At 37.6% G+C, this 23493-nt stretch overlaps 1 protein-coding gene across 1 annotated transcript in view; it reads left to right on the top strand.

Moving 5' to 3' along the window:
• The window catches only part of HSPA4 (heat shock protein family A (Hsp70) member 4), a 50325-nt gene extending 27182 nt beyond the window's left edge, over positions 1-23143 (top strand). The window contains exons 8-19 of the mRNA XM_025994912.2: positions 5271-5347; positions 6582-6733; positions 7248-7354; positions 8006-8139; positions 9205-9386; positions 10637-10726; positions 14313-14465; positions 15367-15492; positions 16503-16610; positions 19180-19299; positions 20566-20727; positions 20943-23143. Coding sequence (XP_025850697.2) covers positions 5271-5347; positions 6582-6733; positions 7248-7354; positions 8006-8139; positions 9205-9386; positions 10637-10726; positions 14313-14465; positions 15367-15492; positions 16503-16610; positions 19180-19299; positions 20566-20727; positions 20943-21146 — 1615 coding nt within the window. The 3' untranslated portion in view covers positions 21147-23143. The remainder of the gene's footprint in view (positions 1-5270; positions 5348-6581; positions 6734-7247; positions 7355-8005; positions 8140-9204; positions 9387-10636; positions 10727-14312; positions 14466-15366; positions 15493-16502; positions 16611-19179; positions 19300-20565; positions 20728-20942) is intronic.
• The last annotated feature ends 350 nt before the right edge of the window (positions 23144-23493 follow it).

Below are 23493 nucleotides of genomic sequence, written 5' to 3'. Positions count from 1 at the left end.
CTGTTCTTTTATTTCTTATTCTTAGTTTTTCTAATTCTGTTTGTTGCTCTTTCATTTTGTATCATTTATTCGTTGTACCATTATATACCATATATTTATACCATTATATTTATCAAACTTTAAAGTGTACAATTCAGTGGTTTCAGTATATTCACAAAGTTGTGCAACAAGGACCATGCTAGTTTTAGAAATATTTATCCATTAGCAGTCATCTCCGTTCCTCCCACACTAACCCTAAGCAATTACCAGTCTACTGTCTATCTCAGTGGATTTACTTAATCTGATGTTTGTTTGTTTGTTTTTAAAGTAAACTCTTCCCCCAAAGTGGGGCTTGAACTCATGACCTCAAGATCAAGAGTCACATGGTCTACTGACTGAGCCAGCTAGGTGCCCCTGCCTAGTCTCATTTTTTTTTTTCCTAGTCTCATTTTTATGTGAAGTCAGTGTTCCTGAACTTTTTAAAAATTTATTTATGATAGTCACAGAGAGAGAGAGAGAGAGAGAGAGAGAGAGGCAGAGACAGGCAGAGGGAGAAGCAGGCTCCATGCACCGGGAGCCCGACGTGGCATTCGATCACGGGTCTCCAGGGTCGCGCCCTGGGCAAAGGCAGGCGCCAAACCGCTGCGCCACCCAGGGATCCCTGAACTTTTTTTTTTTTTTTAAAGATTTATTTATAAGAGAGTACGTGCATGAGAGTTCCAGTTCAGAGAGGGGCAGAGGCAGGGCAAGAATTTTCAAGCGGACTCCCCGCTGAGCAGAGCAGACACAAGGGGCTTGCTCTGTCTAAAAACCCTGAGATTGGGGATCCCTGGGTGGCGCAGCGGTTTGGCGCCTGCCTTTGGCCCAGGGCGCGATCCTGGAGACCCGGGATCGAATCCCACATCGGGCTCCCGGTGCATGGAGCCTGCTTCTCCCTCTGCCTGTGTCTCTGCCTCTCTCTCTCTCTCTCTCTCTCTCTCTCTCTCTCTGACTATCATAAATAAATAAAAAATAAATAAAAAAAATAATAAAAAAAACCCCTGAGATTGTGGGCAGCCCGGGTGGCTCAGCGGTTTAGTGCCACTTTCAGCCCACAGCATGATCCTGGAGACTCGGGATCAAGTCCCATGTTGGGGTCCCCATATGGAGCCCGCTTCTCCCTCTGCCTGTGTCTCTTCCCCCCACCCCCGTGAATAAATAAATAAAATGTTAAAAAACAAACAAACAGCCAACCAAACCTGAGATTGTGACCTGAGCTGAAACCAAGAACCAGACGTTCAGTAGACTGAACCACTCAGGCACACTCTCACTCTCTCTCTCTCTAAGTATTCCTGTGAACTTTCAGAAGGGCAGTGTCATTTTAGAGTTTTTCTGATTTCATTGCTCCACAGTGCCCTCTTTTGTTTTTATGAAATATTTCAAAGATGTGGCTTCCATCTTTTTTTCTTTATTCTTTGTGTCCAATGTGTTCTTTTTTTTTTTTTTTTTTTTTTAAGATTTTATTTATTTATTCATGAGAGACACAGAGAGAGGCAGAGACCCAGGCAGAGGGAGAAGCAGGCTCCATGCAGAGAGCCTGATATGGGACTTGATCCCAGGTCTCCAGGATCAGGCCCTGGGCTGAAGGTGGCACTAAACCGCTGAGCCACCTAGGCTGCCCTTTGGTTTGGATTTTATCAGCAGTTTTTCCTTATTGTGGCTCTTTTTCCTTGAAGGAAACTTTAACTTGGTTACTGTAAAATTTATTGGTTCCTGTTCACCCTGGTTCTTAATGTTGTACCGTATTGAGGACCCTTTTTTATATTCCTTTGTTTTGGAGTGTGCCAGTGCCTCCTCATTTCATCTGCTGTTTTCATTTTGGCCTGTTGAGTTTTGGTTTATTTTTTCAGATCCATTATTTTTTTAGGTCTATTATATATCCTGTTTTCTTCGGCTTTTGCACAGATACTGATACTTTGTAGAGGAGTTGTATAATTGTTGGTAGTTTTTCTCATTTGTATTTTAGGATTTGTGGGGGATACTGTTATTTCTTTTTGTTGTAGGTGTTAGTGGGGTTTTGGTTTTGCTATCCTAGTTGCTTTGTGTATTTTTCTGACAGGATATGAAGAAATGAAAAAACTATACTATTTGTATATAGAATATGTAGAGACTATTATAATTGGATAAAAAATTATAACCTAATTAAAAATTGGGCAGAGGATCTCAATAGATACTTCTCCAAAGTAGATAAAGAAATGGCTAGTGGGATGCCTGGGTGGGTCAGTGGTTGAGCATCTGCCTTGGGCCCAGGACGTTATCCTGGAGTCCTGGGATCAAGTCCCACATCGGGCTCCCTGTGTGGAGCCTGCTTCTGTCTCTGCCTGTGTCTCTGCCTCTTTCTGTCTCTCATGAATAAATAAATAAGATCTTAAAAAAAAAAAAAAAGAAAAGTCTAGAAAGGGCAGGAGAAGATGCTCAACATCATTAGCCTTTGGGGAAATGCAAAATCAAAACCAAAATGAGACAACAGTTCACACCCACCAGGATTCCTATTGTCAATAGCCTTGAAGAGGATGTGGAGAAATCCTCATACACTGCTGGTGGCAGTCTAAAATGGTGCACACATTTTTAAAACTAGGTGGCAATCCCTTGAAATCTGTTAAACCTAGATTTACCATATGATATAGCAATTCATTTCCTTGGTATACACTCCAGAGTAATAAAGCATGTATATGCAAAAAATTCTTAAACAAATGGTCATAGCAGTGCTACTCATAATAGCAAAAAAAAAAAAGAAAGAAAGAAAACAACCCCAGTGTCCATTAACTACTAAAATGAATAAGCAAAATGTGGTATGTTTATACAAAGAAATATTACTTGGAAGTTAAAACAATGTTGTACAGATACATGCTATAACATGGATGAACCTTGAAAATTTTATGCCAGATGAAAGAAACCAGTTACAAAGTATACATTTTGTATGATTCCATTTATATGGGATGTCCAGCATGAGTGGTTGCCTAGGGCTGAGGGGTAGGTGAGGGAATAATGATTAATGGTGATGGAAGTGTTTTAAAATTGTGATGATGGTTGTACAGCTCTGAATATATTAAAAGCCATTTAATTATATATTTTAAATAGGTGAATTTTATTTTTAAATTATTTTTTAGATTTTATTTATTCATGGGAGACAGAGAGGCAGAGACACGATAGGTGAATTTTATAGTTATGGGAATTATTTTTCTAAACAACTTAAAAGCCTTTACGACTGCTATTGCCATAGGCAGTTTCTAGGCTCCTCTCTGCAGGAGTCTATTTGTTTTTATATGATGGACATTTTCAAATCTGCAGCAAAATAATTTTATAGTGAACATCCTCATCATGCCATTGGTTGTATTTATAACGTTAATTCTACCTGTTTAATCACATACCTGTTCATTTCTCCATCCTGTGTTTATTTATCCATCCCACCAGTTTTATTTTTTGATACACCTCAAAATAAATTGCAGACATCCATCTGTATACTTCTCTCCAGATTCTAAAGCATGCATATTAATCAGAACTCACTGTTTTATGTTTTTTTGTTTTATTTTTATATCATGACATACTGAAGCTTGAAGTGGTCCTTTGCTGAATTTTGACAACTGGCCAGTTGTCTCAGGAGACAGACCATCATGTCCGGAAATGTTTCCCCAGGTCTTCATGCCCAGGGGTAGCTGCTGATGGGAACTTTTTATCTTAAGGGATCGGAGATGAAAATTGCCTGTTCTGGACATCTAGAAAAGTAGCCATACAGTGTGTAGTCAGTCTTGTGTAAAGCTTCTTTTGCTCAGCATAAAATTTGATTCATTTAGTTTAATCTTTTATTTATTCTTTCTTATGTATTGCTGAGTAGTTGTGTCATTGTACATTTAATGTTTTCCCCTCCTGATGGACACTGGCTTTTTCCAGTTTTTTTTTTTTTTTTTTTTTTTTTGCTAGTAGGGAAAACTCATTTTAAACTCTCACCAACAGGTAGGAGTTGCAGTTGTTGAATCCTCACCAATATTGGTATAAGTGGTCTTAAATTTTTACCATTCTGGTGTGTACATTTTGTACCTCAGAGATATAATTCATAAAAATCACATTTCTAAAGTGTCTCATCAGTGGTTTTTAGTATATTCACAAAATTGGGCAACCATCACCACAACCCAATTATAGCATATTTTCATCATCTCATAAAGAAACCCTGAATGAGTTATCAAGGTATAAAAAGACTTGGAGGAACCCCAAATACATACTTCTAAGCAAAATAAGCCACTTTGAAAGGTGATATACTGTTTGATTTCAATGATAAAAGATTCTGGAAAAGACAGATCTATGGAGACCGTGAAAACATCAGTGGTTAGCCAGGGGTTCAGGGGAAGTGAGGGATGAATAGGTAAACCACAGGATTTTTAGGGCACTGAAACTCTTCCATGTGATAACTATCAAGCTGGTTACTTATCAACATACATTTGTCAAAACCTATAGAACTCTAATATATACTGTCACATGCTCGTATTGGCTCATCAATTGTTAGAAATGTTATAGTAATGTAAGATGTTAGTAGGGGAACTGGGGAGGGCTGAAAGTGAGGGGTTTGTGAGAATTCTCTGTACTTTCTGTTTATTTTTCCATAAACCTAAAACTGATACAAAAAATAGAATGTATTTAAAGAAAAAAAAAAGGAAAAGAAGAAATTATGTCATGAGCTATCTTTTCATCATCTGTTGTTCCTCCTCCAGCCCTAGGTAGCCATTAATCTACTTTTTGTCTCTTGGGATTTACTTCTGAATATTTCATATAAATGGAGTCATATAATATATGTTCTTTTTTTGGTTGACTGCTTTCACCTTGTACAATTTTTAAAAAGTTTATCCATGTTTTAACATGTATCAGTTTCTCTTAATGTATTTATTCCTTTTTATTCCTGAATGTTATTTGATGGACGTTAGGATTTTTTTCCACTTTTTTGGCTGTTGTAAGTAATGCTGCTATGAAGAACATTTATGTGGAAGTTTTTGTGTAGACATACGTTTTCACTTTTGGTTATATACCTAGAGTGCAGTCACTGGGTCATATGGTAACACTATGTTTAACATTTTGAGGAATTGCCAAGTTCTTTTCCAAAGTGGCCACGCCATTTTATATTCTTACCAGGAATGTACGAGGCATCCAGTTTCTCTACATCCTTGCCAGTACTTGTTATTATCTGCCTTTTTGATAATAGCTATTTATTCCCCCACTTAAAAGTGGAATGTGATTTAAATCTATTGCTGTGTTTTTCATAGGGGCAAATTTCTGGAGATGTGCGATGATCTCTTAGCCAGAGTGGAGCCACCACTTCGTAGTGTTTTGGAACAAGCCAGTAAGTACTACTGTGACTGAATTGTTTGTTATAATCAAGGCTCTTTGGAACACGTTGTTTATTGCTTTTTTTTTTTTTTTAAGGTATACAAATTTTCCTTGTATAAACTACTACATCATTGCTATATTAAGTTTCTTTTTATGTCTGTCTTTCCTCTGGATCACCCCCAGCCTCACCCCTTTTGATAATGGTGTCCAGGGAAATCTAATACTTTTCTCAAGAAAGCTAATTTGGATTCAAAGATGAATATAAATATCTCATTTATTTGATAGTCGTAAAAATTGTCTTTTGCATTGCTGCCTGTAGTAGTTGTACATGCTTTTCTGTGAATATTTTGCTGACTGAGAAATACAGCCAAGGGAGGATGTGATAACCACATAGTTATTTTAACAGGATGCTTTAATTTTCCTTCTAGCTAAAAGTAGAAGTTTGATTTAGGAACGTGTCACTAATTTTCCTAAAACCATCAGCATACTTTTACTTGGGAGTTCACTGTTATGTTGGTTGCTAAGTATTTCAGAGTGTTAAGATGTACTGTCATCTTGACAAAGGTCAGCTCTTAAATCAGAGTGGTTATGGCAAACTGGCATGTTCTTCCATACTGGTATGGCCCATTTCTTTAAATAGCCCTTCTCAACACATCAGCAGTATTGGTTGCATAAAATGTCGCCCGGAAACCAGGTGGTGTTAAGAGTATTTTATGAGTGAGAGAAGAGCTTTGATGTGCACCTTCTTTACTTACCTTAGGAGGAGGCTGCACCCTAGTTCATAATCTGTACTATATCTATGCTCTGGATGGAGTGCTGATGTGGCTTCTTGGGATTTGAATCATGCCATGTCAGTGGTAACTCAGTATTTCAAGGCCCTCTTATTTTCTTTGTGGCTAGCTTAACTATTGATGTTTTAACAATTTTTTGTGTGGGACTGTTTCAGAGATGACAGGGTTTTTATGCTGCAGGATATTTAGTATTCATGGCACTGTCCTCCTAAGTCCCAATATCGTGCCACAACTGCCCCTGCTCCTTGGTGCATCAAAACATACCTCCTTGTTTTCTGAGGCCACCTGTGTGTGTGTATGTGTGTGTATGGGTGGTGGTGGTGAGGGGGTGAGAGTGGGGGGTTTTGTTACAAATCTAGGTTAATTTTGTTGTGTTAATGTTATGTTCTTTTATTGTAAAATACTAATTTAGAGATTGTTTTAATTTCAATGTCTATTCTAACCATTTTAAAATAGAGTTAAGGAAAGAAGATATTTATGCAGTGGAGATAGTTGGTGGCGCGACACGAATCCCTGCAGTGAAAGAGAAGATCAGCAAATTTTTTGGTAAAGAACTTAGTACAACACTAAATGCTGATGAAGCTGTCACTAGAGGCTGTGCATTGCAGGTGAGCTTTCTTTCACAGGTAACCATCCATTTATAGGTCATTACCAAGAAGGCATTGCTTTGTCTGTAACTAGCTTATACTCTGAGGTTAGCTCAAGATGATCTCTAGGTGTAAGATTCTAAAATTTTAGTTTACAATGGATTTATAGGTAGTGTTGATAAATGGAATTGTACTCTGTAACATGCGATGAGCTGAATTAATTTACTAGAAACATAGTTAAGCCTGAAATAATATTAGAATTTGGCATATTATCATATATATATGAAGTAGGATTGTACATCAGTTAAATAAAGGTTTCGGGTTAATGGAAAAATGATAAGTAATGGCTAGATAATAGTTAACTTGACATATGATAGAAGTTTTTAAAACCGCTTACTTATACATCATTAAATTATTAATGTAAATACTTAAAAACTATTGATGGTTTTTTGAAGTCATTATTTATAGGTCTCATAGTAACAGTTCATAATGTCTGTACTTGTCATAATGGAATTTTTAAAAATTATTATTGTAGTGTGCAATCTTATCACCTGCTTTCAAAGTCAGAGAATTTTCTATAACTGATGTAGTACCGTATTCAATATCTCTGAGATGGAATTCTCCTGCTGAAGAAGGGTCAAGGTAATAACATTTATTATTATTATTATTATTATTATTATTATTATTATTTTAAAGGTTTTATTTATTCATGAGAGAGACACAGAGAGGCAGAGACAGAGACAGAGGCAGAGGGGAGAAGCAGGTTCCCTGCAGGGAGCCGGACGTGGGACTCGATCCTGGGTCTCCAGGATCACACCGTGGGCTGAAGGCAGATGCTCAACTGCTGAGCCACTCAGGCGTCCCAAATTTATTATTTTTATACTTAACAGTTAACTTAGTGTTAAGTCTGAGTAAAATAGTGTCTTTTATTTCAACTTCTACAGATTTGTAACATTTCATTACAGTGCATGAAGCAAAGTGATGCCTTACTTTAGTCTTGAATAAATTTGTGTCCTTAGTTTACTATAATTGATCCTGCTGAAGTATTTGGTGCCTTTTACGTACTCACTGAATATTTATATTTCTTTTCTTAAAACTGATTTCATATATAGTTTTAGAGATACATATAAGTTTTTTTTCCTTGGAACCTATTATATCCTGGAAATGATGCCAGATGAGAGAGCATGAGAAGAGTAATAACTAGACCCATGCAATAATTACAAATGTAGAATCAATTGGTAAGTGTTGAGGAATATATTAATTGTGTGATTTTTGTCTTTTTCCTCCATCTAGTGACTGTGAAGTCTTTACAAAAAATCATTCTGCTCCTTTCTCTAAAGTACTCACATTTTATAGAAAGGAACCTTTTACTCTTGAGGCCTATTATAGCTCTCCACAAGACTTGCCTTATCCAGATCCTGCTATAGGTAAGTAGAGTTGGGAACTTAAAAAAAAAAAAAAAAAGAAAGAAAGAAACATTATGTACTTGGGAGAACTGGGAGAGCAGAGCAAGTATAATATTCTGAAATTTGGCATTTTAAATCACACACAAAAAGTCTCTTTCAGTCTTGTGACCAGTTTAGTACTAGTAGGGTATTTATTATTTAAGTGGATCTCCTGTTGTGTGAGCAGTATTTCTTGGTTAATACATATAGTGGGTATACCTTGTACATAATGTGATAGTACACAGATACTGCAAAGGAGTTAAACTCCATTTTGACCCTAACACAGAGTTTTATCAGATGTACACAGAAAATCATTAGACAGTTGTTATGTCATGTTGGCTAGAGTCTTCATAGACCCTCAGAAACTCTTAAAATCTGGAAATTCTACCAGATGAGGGGAGGTACTGGAATTGCATGATCATTACGGATTTAGAATACATGAGTAAAGTATTAGGAATATCTTGAATGGCACTTGGACACTGTGGGAAAGTTAACCCACTTTGTTTTCCTCATTTGTAAAGCAGGAATAAGAATGATAATTCAAATTTTGCAGTTTTGTGAATTAAAAACATAAGTAAGAAAAAAAAAAAACATAAGTAAGACTCTGATACAGTAACTGACTCAGTGTATGGCAATTTCTTGATAAATGACAGAAGCAGTGTGGAATCACTGGGTTTTTTGTTTTTTGTTTTTTCCAGTAGAGAAGTGACCTAGGTTTAGGAACTTAACTGGCAAAAAAAAAAAAAAGGAACTTAACTGGCAGTGGCATATAAAGATGAATTAGAATAAGGGACCAGAGGTAAGGAAATGTTTGGAGAGTTAGGAGATGTTTGAGACCTTAATTGGGACAAGGTACTAAGAGTTTGAGTATTTATGAGAGAAGGAGGAGAAATCTGATGACTTAGGATTGTAAGAGTACTTCTCTTTAAGTGTCATGTTACTGACCTGTCACTGAGAAATGGGCATAACCTGGCAATGTGGGCATACATTCATTTTTAAATTAGTCCTCTCAGGTTATATGTTCTCTTTTGCTTCATATGTTCCTAGCTCAGTTTTTAGTTCAGAAAGTTACTCCTCAATCTGATGGCTCCAGTTCAAAAGTGAAAGTCAAGGTTCGAGTAAATGTCCATGGCATCTTCAGTGTGTCCAGCGCGTCTCTAGTGGAAGTGCTCAAGTTTGAGGAAAACGAGGAACCGATGGAAACAGATCAGAATGCAAAGGAGGAAGAGGTAATCTGGATATTTTGTACCATTTTAAACCATTTATGATGGTGTAGAGATGACTTGTCAAATTGTAACAACTTGATTAGGTGACAAGGGAGGAACCTTGTGACAGAGCTGATGAGAATGGGTTTGCGTTGTGTCCCTTTATCCCAATGTTGGTGAAATAGCAGGAGGCTTTATGCAGTCTTTCTAATAGAGATGGAATGTAGTTTGGCTTCTACTTTCAGACCCCATGTACTTCTCAAGTTGAGTTGTTTTTGATTCTCATTATTGAAGAATGCTTTGAGTCTTGGTTGATTATTTTCTTTTTTTTTTTAAATTTTTTTAAATTTTCATAAGTTGATTTTACACTCATTTATTTATTGGAATCAAGCCCTGGGTGTCATCCTTTTGGTGCATCAAAATCAAGTTTTATGAAACTATAAATGTTTTCAGTCTCCAGAGATCTTGAGTTGGTCTGGGTTACAGCCCAGGTATCCCTTTTAGAAGCTTCTGAGGTCATTCTAATGTGCTGCAAACTTTGAGAGTCCATGATTCAGGTCTCCACAAACTTTTTCCCTTGTCATTGTTAGGCTTCGTTTTTTTGTCTTAAGATTTATTTAAGAGAAAGCGCACACCTATGCTTGTGAGTAGAGGGAGTCACAGAAGAAGAGAGAATCTTCACGTACAATCCCTACTGAGCGGGGAGCCAGACATGAGCTCAGTCTCATGACCCTGAGATCACGATGTAAGGTGAAACCAAGTCAAATGACTGAGGCACACAGGCATCCCCAATCTTTGTTCTTTGAACAGAATTCTCAAGGTGTTCACCTCCCTTAAAGGACAATGGTTGTACTTACGAGGATGAAAAGACTAATTTTAAAAACTGCTTGAAAATGCTGAGACTTCTGAGAGAAGTTTACTACAAGGAATCCTGCACTTCTCAGAAACATTGTGTTAAATATTGTCTTAGTCCATAAGATGAGTATTCCTGTGGTTTACAAAGTAGATCTACAGCCATTCTTGTTTGCATACAGGTGGGGTAGGGCAAGTGTTTACTCCATTGTACAGATTTATTAACTAAGATCCAGAGAGGAAAACTTCCCTGTTAGTAGGTAACGTATATGTCATAGCTGGAATGTAAGTCTGGGTATTCTAATGGCTGGTAATTGATCAGGAGTTTGATACCATATAATTTTGCCAATGTTCCACGAGGGGTTGCTTAGTCTTTTGTTAGTATTACCTGGTTTCGAAATTTGACGTGACCTGTATTTCAGAAGATGCAAGTGGACCAGGAGGAACCTCATGCTGAAGAGCAGCAACAGCAGACGCCAGCAGAAAATAAGGCAGAGTCTGAAGAAATGGAGGTACAAGTTGTGTTTTAGAGTAGGATTTGTAATCTCTTCACAGACAGATACTGTGTCTTAGAGGGTAGTTATATTGTTGACCCTTGAATAATGTGCAGGTTAGGGGTGCTGACCCTTATGCAGTAGGAAATCTGCATATATAAGTTTTGACTCCTTAAAAACTTCACTATGGCCTATTCTGTTGATCAGAATAAGATAGTTGATTAACTCCTCTTCAGTATTAAATGCTATGTTCTTATTGTAAGGTAAGCTAGAGAAAAGAAAATGTTACTAATAAAATCATAAAGCAGAGAAAATACATTTACAGCATTGTACTGTTACTTAACAAAACTCTGTATATACATGGTCCCGTGCAGTTCAAACCTGTTTTATTTAAGGGTCAACCGTATTAGGTATTCTTAATATATCTGAAGTTTTTTTTTTTTTTTTAATTTACTTTCCATTTTATTTAAAAATTTTATTTATTTACTTGAGAGAGAGAGAGCAACAGAGCACAAACAGGGAGGGGGGAAGCAGGCTCCCCATTGATCAAGGAGCCGGATGCAGGACTCAGTCCCAAGATCCTGGGATAATGATCTGAGCTGAAGGCAGATGTCTAACTGCTTAACCGACTGAGCCACCCAGGTGCTCCCATATCTGAAGTTTTTCAGCAAGATTTTGTAGTGGGTTTGGAAAAGTATATTTGGCAAGAACTTTGAACTCTAGTCCCTTTAGTATGTGGGAAGAATGCACTCATAAACTGTAGTTTTACTAGGCTATTGATTGGTTCATGTTGGTTTCTGAGTGACTGTTACTAATAGTCATCCTATCCATAATTTATTCTTTACTGATAAATGAGACAAAATGTTTTCAAATATTGTTGCCTCTTTGACACTTTCGTTTAAAGATAGTGTTTTAAATAAAAGTATTTAAATGTATTTTGTAAATAGTATAAATAGTATGTTTATCCCAAGTAGTTATTTAAATGAATACCTAACATTTTTGAATCCTTTACAGTCCTGTTCTTTTTTTTTTAAGATTTTATTTATTTATAAGAGGGAGAGGAGCGCATGAGCAGTGGGGAGGGGCAGAAGGAGAGGGAGAAGTAGACTCCCCACTGAGCAGGGATTCTGGGATAATGACCTGAGCCAAAGGCAGATACTTAACTGCTGAGCCACCAGGCACCCCAACAATTCTGTTTCTTAATTCTGACTTCCAAGTTTTCATGTTTAAGTTTGGCATCAGTATTGAAAACCTGTTCTCTTTCACATTATGACATTGCAATATATAGTCTCACTTGGTGAGGTATTTCTGATTGTGGCATTTAAAAAGGTTTGGCAGAGCCTGTAGGTGGCTTTAGTCTGTTAACTCATTTTCCTTTTTTTTTTTTTTTTTTAGATTTTATTTATTTATTCATGAGAGACACACACACACACACAGAGGCAGAGATACAGACAGAGGGAGAAGCAGACTCCATGTAGGGAGTCTGACGCCGGACTTGATCCTGGGACCCCAGGATCACACCCTGGGCCGAAGGCAGTGCTAAGCCGTTGAGCCACCTGGGCTGCCCTGTTAACTCATTTTCATATCAGTTAATAAATTTTAATTACTTGGCTTTGGCTGTGCAAATAATCATAAAAAAAATAATGGGGAGAGGAAAAGGAAAGGCCTTTTTCAGGGTAAAAACCTTCATGTTGTGGTTGAGGGCAGCAGGGTGAGAGAAAACATACTTGATGTGTATGTGGAGAGCTGGTGAGGAGGAAGGAGAGCTGCTTCCCCCTACCATATGTTGTGGGGCTGTGGGAGATTTTAGGGAGGTGGTTTTTACTTAGGCTTCTTCAATGAGGTGGCTTGAGAACTGTGCCTTTCCTAGTATGTAGTGAAATAGAAATGCTAAATAAATCTTACTTGATTTTTTTTTTTTAATGCTAAATAAATTTTAGAAGCTAACAACTTGGATAGGAGGTGGAGAAATGACTTTGAAATTGTACCTCATGTCGTAGAGCAGCACATTGAGTTCCAGATGAGTTTGAAAGTTAAGTAGAAAACAAACAACTGGAATGAATTATCTTTCCAGTCTGGGGATCATGCAGGGCTTTGAAAGCATGAAAGCAATGAAAGTAATCACAAAGGAGGACGGATACATTCAACTTGTACAGATAGATAAGTAATATAAAATTGGAAGAAACTAGGAAATCCCATTAGTTGAGGGAAAAAAATAATTAAAATATTAAGATGTTGGTTTAATTATGATGAGATAATGTGAAGAAGTATTGTTGATAAGTGTGTAAGAAAAGGTTATTGACCCAGAGAAAACAATAGATGATGGTATACAAATACTGGTCTGTGGCCGGGGCATGGTGAATGAATGGTCTGCTTTACCTTCCATGACAATGGCAGGTTGATACAGTCTGGAAATCATAATGGTAATGTGTTTCTGAACTATAAAAATTTCATACCCTTGACCTTCTAATTTCATATGCACATATGTATGTTTAGATGAATGGATGAAAATTGGAAAAGATTTAATAGTGATGTGCAGATGGTGGGATTAGGAGAGGTTGTGTGTGTGTGTGTGTGTGTGTGTGTGTGTATGTGTGTGTATACACAGTGCAGTAGTAGTAAGTATATTCACGTTGTGGTATAGGCAGTCTTCTGAACTTTATCTTGCCAATGGATACTCTACCCATTAGACAGCAACTCCCCATTCCCGCATCTTCCTTTCCCCCACCCCTGGCACCCAACATTTCTTTCTGTATCTGGATTTGTTTTTTTTTTTTTTTATAAATTTATTTTTTATTGGTGTTCAATTTGCCAACATATAGAATTACACCCAGTGCTCATCCCATCAAGTGCCCCTGTCAGTGCTTGTCACCCAGTCACCCCCACCCCCCACCCACCTCCCCTTCCACCACCCCTAGTTTGTTTCCCAGAGTTAGGAGTCTTTCATGTTCTGTCTCCCTTTCTGATATTTCCCACTCATTTTTTCTCCTTTCCCCTTTATTCCCTTTCACTATTTTTTATATTCCCCAAATGAATGAGACCATATAATGTTTGTCCTTCTCTGATTGATTTATTTCACTCAGCATAATACCCTCCAGTTCCATCCACGTCGAAGCAAATGGTGGGTATTTGTTGTTTCTAATGGCTGAGTAATATTCCATTGTATACATAAACTACATCTTCTTTTATCCATTCATCTTTCGATGGACACCGAGGCTCCTTCCACAGTTTGGCTATTGTAGACATTGTTGCTATAAACATGGGGGGTGCAGGTGTCCCGGCGTTTCATTGCATCTGTATCTTTGGGGTAAATCCCCAGCAGTGCCAATTGCTGGGTTGTAGGGCAGATCTATTTTTAACTCTTTGAGGAACCTCCACACAGTTTTCCAGAGTGGCTGCACCAGTTCACAGTCTCTGGATTTGACTATTCATATAATATTTATGTTTTTTTAGCTTTCTAGATATTATAAGTAGTCATTTCAGGTTATTTAGATCATTAGAGAAAAATGAAAAAAAGCAAAAAGGGCTCTTGAAACCTGACCCATTTAGAAGTTTAAGATCGTCTGCATATGTGTGTGTTAATAATGATTTCTTGTTATTTTAGACCTCTCAAGCTGCATCAAAAGATAAAAAGATGGACCAACCACCTCAAGCCAAGAAGGCAAAAGTGAAGACCAGTACTGTGGACCTGCCAATTGAGAATCAGCTGTTGTGGCAGATAGACAGAGAGATGCTCAACTTGTACATTGAAAATGAGGTGGTTATTTCAGGTCTCTTAGGATAATAAGCTAACTGATCAATGTGGCCTTAGCATTGAAATTCTTGGTCTAGAGGCTTCTACGCATTTTCAGTTGTTTGGAGTTGAAGGCAATAATTTTAGATTTTTGGGTACTGCAAGGGCAAATACCGTGTGATGCCAGAATTCTTTAATGGTAATATGTCTCTATAGCTAGAAGCTCTTTGAAGAGATCTTTGACATTATGTCTTTGGTTTAGGGGTGGTATTGTTCATATTGGGGTTTTGTGTGTATGTTCACTTGGGAGCTCAGGATGTTTGAAGTGGTGGGTCATAGACGTTGATCAGTAGGAGAAATGGAAGCATTAGTGGTAGTGCTGTTCTATTTATTCCTTCTATTGCTAGTCAATATTGAGCTCTTGTTATGGTGAGTGATGCAAGGCTTGGCCCCCTGGTACACAAATTGCTGAATTAATTATTGTCTTGGAGGTTTTCTTTTTATCATGTATCCCTTGGATCTTAGATTTATTTTATAGAACTGTAACATTTATACTGTGTGCATCATTTTTCTTTTCATGGTATTGCAGAGTAATCCTACAGCAGAATATACTACTTTGTGACATTGAGCTAATTGTTTCTTAAAGTTCCCCTAAGTTCTTTTCCTTATTTTTGCTTTTGAGTGTCTAAATCTTGATATTTCTATTACTATTTTTTTTTTTTTTTTTTCTGTGCACATTCACAGAACTCACAGTTGAGCTTCATAATTTACTGAAGACTAATACTTTCACATCTCCTTTCTTGGATGATTCTCAGAACTAAGAGGACTTGGGGAAGAAGGATTCTTCACTTTTATAATTACAGTACTTAATATTTAAGAGGACATTGTGTCAGTTGTCTGAATATCTAATTTGTACTGTTCTCAGGGTAAGATGATCATGCAGGATAAACTGGAGAAGGAGAGGAATGATGCCAAGAATGCAGTGGAAGAATATGTGTACGAGATGAGAGACAAGCTTAGTGGGGAGTACGAGAAGTTTGTGAGTGAAGATGTAAGTATGTGCCTACCTACTAGGTGTCTTCTGGGAGTAACCTTAAATGTGGTAGGCTTATTTACTGGCAGTTGTAGGTACACAGGTATTAAAGATGTCCTTTTTTGGGGAAAAATTTTTATATTTCTGTTAGTCCAGTCTTTCCCAAAGGCTTGTCTTCATGCATAATTTTTTTTTAAATGCATCGCTTTTTGATACATTCCCATGCTTTTATTTACTGATTTTTCTTTAAGTCAGCCATCACTCTTCTCTCCTGTTTACTGTATTTTAATTCACTTTTTAAAAAAAATAGAGGTATAATTGACATATTATTTTCAGGAGTACAACATAATGATATTTATATATGTTATGAAATGATCATGTAAGTCTAGTTAAACATCTATCTCTATACATAGTTATAAAAGTTCTTTTTTCTTGTGAAGAGAACTTTTAAGAGCTACTTGCTTATTATAAGCTTTCTTTCTTATTTTTTTTTTTAAGATTTTATTTATTTATTAGAAACAGAGAGGTAGAGACACAGGCAGAGGGAGAAGCAGGCTCCACGCAGGGAGCCCGACATGGGACTCTACCCCGGGTCTCCAGGATTAGGTCCTGGGCTGAAGGTGGTGCTAAACTGCTGAGCCACCCAGGCTGCCCTATTATAAGCTTTCAAATAGACAATACAGTATTTTAGTTATATAGGTTACATTTTTTAACATTTTACTTTTTTAATAGCTTACATATTTTTAAATGCAGTTTTTATTTCTGAAATTTTCAAATATCTGGATGTATCCAGAATTTTAAACCTATCCCCTACAGCAGAGAGCATGATAAAATCATCTGTAGATAGCAAGCAAAACAACATTGCCATTTTTGTCTGTGTCACTCGTCCACCCTTGCCCCCCAACCCCCTGCAGCCTCCTGCCCTGTACTTTAAAGCAAATTCAGATATTGCAGTCTTTGCCTGTGACTTCACTGGTCAATCAGTTGATTTTTGATTGACTTAATCATAATATTTTCTTCATATTTAGGATCGTAACAGTTTTACCTTGAAACTGGAAGATACTGAAAATTGGTTATATGAGGATGGAGAAGACCAGCCAAAGCAAGTTTATGTCGATAAATTGGCGGAATTAAAAGTAAGCGATTCTTGGGGGTGCCTGGCTGGCTCAGTCAGTGGAGCATAGGACTCTTGATGTTGGGATAGTGAATTGAAGCCCAAGGTTGGGCCTAGAGCTTACTTAAATAAAGCAGGAGGATGGAGAGCACTTCTTCTGAGTGCTTTAACAAAAAAAAAAAAAAAAAAAGGGAATCCCTTTCACGAAGATGGTGCAGAAGGCGAAGAAGGAAGCCCCTGCCCCTCCCAGAGCCGAAGCCAAAGCAAAGGCTTTGAAAGCTAAGAAAGCAGTGCTGAGAGGCGTGCACAGTCACAAAAAAAAGAAGATCCTCACGTCACCTACATTCCGACGACCCAAGACCCTGCATCTCCGAAGGCAGCCCAAATATCCTTGAAAGAGCGTCCCCAGGAGAAACAAGCTTGATCACTATGCCATCATCAAGTTCCCTTTAACTACTGAGTCAGCCATGAAGAAAACAGAAGACAACAACACACTTGAGTTCATTGTGGATGTCAAGGCCAATAAGCACCAGATCAAACAGGCTGTGAAGAAGCTCTGTGACATTGATGTGGCCAAGGTCAACACCTTGATCAGGCCTGATGGAGAGAAGAAAGCATATGTTCGACTGGCTCCTGACTATGATGCTTTGGATGTTGCCAACAAAATTGGGATCATCTAAACTGAGTCTAGCCGGCTATAAATCTAAATCTAAATTTTTTCACCATAAAAAAAATAATAATAAAAAAAATGGTTCTTGAAAGCAGGGGTGTTCTGAAACCCTAACCCACCCCATATCCAAGGATTTATCTTAAAATTGAGAGGAAGTCTCATGTCAAGTAATGAAGACAGGCTGAAAGTGATTGAAGAACTATACCCTTTATCACTTATGGTCATTTTCTTATTTTTAGAACCTTATAGTTAACAAAATTATTTTTCTAAAAAATTGAGTTTAGACTTTTAAATGTTTCCCTGAAGGAGACTGCATCCTTGGTGTGGAGATTGAAAGACTAGAAAGATGTAACCTGCCCTAAAGGCACCTGCAGTACAGCTGGGGAAGGGTTGTTCATAGAGCTTTGATTTTCAGTAAAGGAAAGCATCTGGTTTTGTATTTAAAGAACTTGATCATCAAACCTTAGGGTTGAAAGTACAAAAAAATGAGTGTGCCACAGTAGCTGAGTTGGGAGATTGTCAGGCTGAAGGTCTAAAGATCCTTGGTTCTTTCTTGGTACAGTAAGTTTTTAAGTGCACGTCCAGGGTCATTGCCTTTCCTCCAAGTTAAGGACTAAATGAAGTAATGGTATATGAATAAAACTTTATTAAAAAAAATATAAAAAAATGGTGTAAGATTGAGGCCTTTGCCGAAGGATGCAAATGTGCTAGAAGAACTCACATTTCTGTAGATTACTTACTTTCCTGTCAAATTGGGCCATTGTGCTTAAATTAAACTCTGGAATAGAATTGCTTAAGGACAGTGCATGTGGTTTTCCTGTCATTCTGGAAAGATAACAAGAGCTTCCAGTGAGATTCCTTTCATGGAATCTCTTGCTTTACTTTTAATTGTGGGAGATGTCAAACACATTAAAATACAACAGTCAGCAAATGGCTAATTTTGTTTCGTTTCTGCTCCTTTTCACTCCCAGTTATTTGAAGAAAGTCCTTTATGTTATATTTAATCTGAAAATACTTCAATACGTATTTTATTTTATTTTATTTTATTTTTATTTTTTTTTATTTTTTTTATTTTTTTTCAATACGTATTTTTAAAAAGATTTTATTTATTCATGAGAGACAGAGAGAGGCAAAGACATAGGCAAAGGAGAAGCAGGCTCCCAGGATCCAGGGATCACACCCTGAGCCAAAGGCAGACGCTCAACCATGAGCCACCCATGAGCCATGTGTTTAAAAGAAAATGTAACCTTAAACTGTATTGTTATCACATTCAAAAAACTCCTTAATAGATCACGTTTAATATCACCACGTATTCAGTTTTCAAGTTCCAATTGTTTTATAAATTAGTTTTTAGTTTATTTGACTCAGAATCCTCATGAGGACTGTACATTTTATTGCTTTCTCTCTTAAATCTGTGAAGTTCTTCTATCATTTCTGCTCCCTTATTGATTTATTTAAAAAACTAGATCAGATGTTTTCGGTCAGATTTTCACCCAGTCTGGATTTGCTGATGTTCATTTCTGAGCTATTTATTATTATCTAACTCATTTCTATGCTGTTTATTATCATCGGATACATTGATGGTTAGAACGAGAGGCTTCATCAGATTAGTTCTCAAAAAATTTTTTTTGTAGTATGCTTCGTATTTAGGTTTGTGTATCTCTATCAGGAGGCACCTCCTTTTGGGTTGTCTCCCTACTGTGTTTTGACTCCAGTGACAAGTTGAAGTGGCTCCATAAGGAATAGTATAGAGGTATATTTTCATATCTAGCCTTAGAATATATTTCAGTGGGATGGGGAGTGATAATGAACTTTTTACATCTAGCACATCGAGGCAAAATGTACTTTAATCCATGGTATATCTCAGTAATAGTAGAAATGATACTACTCTGATAGTTTAAGCATTCTTTCTTCTGTTAAGAATCTAGGTCAACCTATTAAGATGCGATTCCAGGAATCTGAAGAAAGACCAAAATTATTTGAAGAACTAGGGAAACAAATCCAACAGTATATGAAAGTAATCAGCTCTTTCAAAAACAAGGTATCTATTTTTTTTTCTTTCCCTACTGTTATTTTGGTAGAGTTAAGTTTTGAGGCATTTACATAGCAATTTTTGCTTTTTTAAGAATCATTTTTAAATTATACTGTTTTGTTTTGGATGTTAGTGTAATGTGTATCATTTTATAGAATCTTACTAAGAACCCTGGGATTTGCTACTCTTTTTAATAAGTGGAATCAGGAAGTGAGCTATATTGTTCAGTTTCCTTGTCCTGCTGTGAAGTGCTTAATCAGTGACTTAACCGCATCTATCTTGGTCTTTCTGAGAACCATTAGGCATATAGTTTGGTTTGTTTAGACTGTCTGAACAGTAAACTACTGAACACTTTTGAGCATTGTGATATACAATGCATATACAATGCATACATGCATACAATGATATACAATGCATAAATGTATTATTTAATTAAATCCCCAGAATACTTAATGAAGTGTAGGTAGTCTTGTCAGTAGTTACAGGTAACTTCTAACTCTTTTTAGCTTCATTGTCTTTAAGTAGCACCTAGAGTTACTATGAGGAAGTGAGGTGTGGCCTGAGGTCTGACTCCACAAATTGTGGGTTCCTAACTGCTCCACTTGACTCCAGGTTCTTGATGGCTTGTCAGTGTGAGAAAATTGGGCTTGTTTATTCTTTAAAAAAATTTACTTCTGAGAGATCTTTAAAAAATTGTATTAATTATTGTTTTGGTTCCCAGGTAGCATGCCTAAACCTCTACTCTCTCATCTCATGACCTGTAATGTGTTTGTGAAATTACCTACATAAGATTGTGTGTCTGGTGCTTTTTATACCATTGAAGTCTTTTAATTGCTACCCTTATGTAAGTTTTTGGCCCTTAAGTCTATTTCCTGAGGGTTTTAAAAATTGTCGTTACTTTTTCTTTATTGAATTTTTTTTTAAAAATTTTTTTAAATTTTATTTATTTATGATAGTCATACAGAGAGAAAGAGAGAGGCAGAGACACAGGCAGAGGGAGAAGCAGGCTCCATGCGCCGGGAGCCTGATGTGGGATTCGATCCCGGGTCTCCAGGATCGCGCCCTGGGCCAAAGGCAGGCGCCAAACCGCTGCGCCACCCAGGGATCCCTTTATTGAATTTTTTTAAGGAATTGAATGTCCATTTGGATGGTGAGGCTGAATGAGCTTCATTTTTGGAAAGACTACCTTTTTGAAAGACGGCAAAGAACTAGGTAATATTTGGGTTGGGGAGACTATCATCCTCTGACACTTGCCTGGTTGTTTCCTGGTTGCAGGAGGACCAGTATGACCATTTGGATGCTGCTGACATGCTGAAGGTAGAAAAAAGCACGAATGAGGCCATGGAGTGGATGAATAACAAACTGAATCTGCAGAATAAGCAGAGTCTGACTGTGGATCCAGTTGTCAAGGCAAAAGAAATTGAAGCTAAAATTAAGGTAATTTATGGCTTTGAATATTTAATAGTCTTTTCTTGTCAGCCTTGTTATTTATTATTAATGGTCCTTAAAGCGACACTTAGGAGGAAGCTTTATTAGTGCCTCTTAGTTTCTGGCTTCTAGTTGGGAGGTGGGTGGACTTGGGTTTAGTTGAAAATGTCATGTAAAATTGTTATTTTTAAGAACCCACAATTTTCTCTCCTCTGCCATTCTAGGAGCTGATGAGTGTCTGTGGCCCTATAATTTCAAAGCCCAAACCCAAAGTGGAACCTCCAAAAGAGGAGCAAAAAAACGCAGAGCAGAATGGACCAGTGGACGGACAAGGAGACAGCCCAGGCCCTCAGGCTGCTGAGCAGGGTACAGATACAGCTGTGCCTTCGGATTCAGACAAGAAGCTTCCTGAAATGGACATTGATTGATTCCAACAATTGTTTATATTAAAACAGACTATTATAAAGCTTTAAGTTGTCAACTTTGTTCTAAATATCAACTAGAGCAATCAAATACTGGAGATTTCTTAGTCAGTTTTTAGGGGATTTCGTGGGCGGGGATATAGGTAATGTATGGAGCATTTTGACTTCTAAATAGTTAGATACAGAAATTAAGTGCATTGTATCTTTTTCATAATGGTACTATTTAGAAGCCCAGTTAGTCTTACTTACCGAGCTTCTGCTTCACTCCTTTTATGTTTAATCATGCTTACACAAGGATAAGTTTGTTTTGGAAAGCTGAGCCTATAGCAAAGGCTCTGACTAGCTGTTAAGCAGACTTTTCATTGTGACCTATGTGGCAGGAACTCTTGAAATTGTGCTGCAAAAATCAGTTGTGGAGATTGCGATGAAGGCTCCCCACCTGGTGTGGGAATGGGGCTGGGGTCCTCCTCTTTCTGAGGGCATGGCATGGATTAACAGCAGAACATGAGAGGTGTGCTTTGAGCTCCTTCACGCTGCACTTCCACTCCACTTAGACTCCCACCCCTGCTTCTCCCTGCCTCCCAATAAAGGAGCTCCTCTTAAAAATGCCATGTGCTGCTCTTGGGAAAATAGACCCCTTCACCTGCAGCAAGTTGATAACTGAGGATTTTGGACCTGGAGGCTCTTCCTGAGAAAGTATGTTCTGGAAAGTACATTCACAAATACCCCAAATACCAAGTCTAAATAATGTTCTCTTTGGAGAGTTAGAATTGGATAGATGTATTGTTGGATATAGGCATGATAAATTGAGCTGAGGAATTGATTTTTAATTATGATGTAAAGATTTGTATCCTGGCCTGCTTATTCAGGTGAGAGATGTTCTGTGTAAATTTGAGGTATAGCTTTAAGTCCTAGGACAAGAGTTAAAAGTTTTTTAGCTCATTCACAATCACTTGTGTGTTAAGTGTTAATACCTGCCATGAACCTGCCAATTTATGTGTCAAACAGCTGACAGATCTTACAAAAAAAATCTACAAAAAAACAAAAGCCTAAGATACACTGGATTGTACTGGATGAGTCTGAAATTAGTGTTAAAGAACATGGTGTCTGACTTGAGTAACACTGCATTCTTACTGTGTGGCCCATGTCAGGTGCACCAAAGCATTCCCTGAGACGGCCCTTTATGGCAGTGTTGTTAGGAGGGAAGCATATTGGAAACTCCAAGGGAAGCCTATATTAGGGGCCATAGCTGGTACCTGCCTTAGAAACTGTTATAAGCTTTGTTGGTTACCTTTTGGATCTTTGTAATAATTGTTATCTATGTAACAGAGTGCCTCTCTGTTAATTTTGGCCTATGTTAGAAATAAGATGATACTTTGCCTATTTAGGATAAGTTTCTGTCCATCTCTGCACTAAACAATTTTAGTGTTACCAAGTTCTGAAGTGCTATAGAGAAAACTGCTTAGAGGAGGAAGGTGGAAGCGTATTTATGTCGATGTCTGAGCACACATGGAAGCCTTGTGGCACCAGGACTTGGCCCTGTTCTTAAGAGTGTCTGTCCATTCTGTACCTGTCATGCTTTGAGTTCCAGCTGGCCTGCAATGAGGCCAGTAGCTACTTGGCGTGCTGGCTGCAGGATTAAGCCAATTCTTATGCAACTGATTCAGTCCGTGATGGCCGTTTCTTCTAAGAAAATTTTTTGTGTGGGGGAGGGCATGGGTGTTGGGATGGGGGTGAAATTGAAGTTTAAAGTTTAAATTAGAATAAGATGATGTGGTCTGCTTGCTCTCTGTTTAGACAGGCTTTAAGACCAATTGGATTTACTTGGAGGTCAGGCCAGAGAGTGTGATAATTGATGACTTGTTTGCAGACAAGCATTTATCCAGGTTATAATATCCACATTGGTTTGTTAAAGCTCCAGGTCACGTTCTTACACTAAGAGAAACATTAAATAAACAGACAAGTTTAGGAAAAATTAATAAAAAACCTGTCTTACACTCACAGGAATGGTTTCCTTAATTTCCTAACGAAAGGTGTGTGTGTGTGTGTGTGTGTGTGTGTGTATGAGTTTGTTTTCAGTGAAAGCTTTTGTCTGAAGAACAGTTGAGGTAGCGCACTGGGTGGCAAGAAGTTGATCTTTTTCTGTATTCAAATTCTCACATGTTGAATCTTCTTGGCCCAGTTCCCTGGTACGTAGGAATCCATGTCTTGCATCGTCTGACCCTTTGAGAGTTTTTACAGCAGCAGAAGGTGGGTTATGGTCCCATTGAGGACCAACCAGTGCCAGGATTGAGGCCTGCCTCTTTAAAGAATGTTATGGCCTGGAATGTACTAGTAACACTTGCCACCATTG

The sequence above is a fragment of the Vulpes vulpes genome, chromosome 12 (genome assembly GCF_048418805.1).
Source record: "Vulpes vulpes isolate BD-2025 chromosome 12, VulVul3, whole genome shotgun sequence".
Taxonomy (NCBI): Eukaryota; Metazoa; Chordata; class Mammalia; order Carnivora; family Canidae; genus Vulpes; species Vulpes vulpes.
The sequence above is the reverse complement of the archived record's forward strand: the minus strand, read 5'-3'. Positions and strand labels throughout refer to the sequence as shown.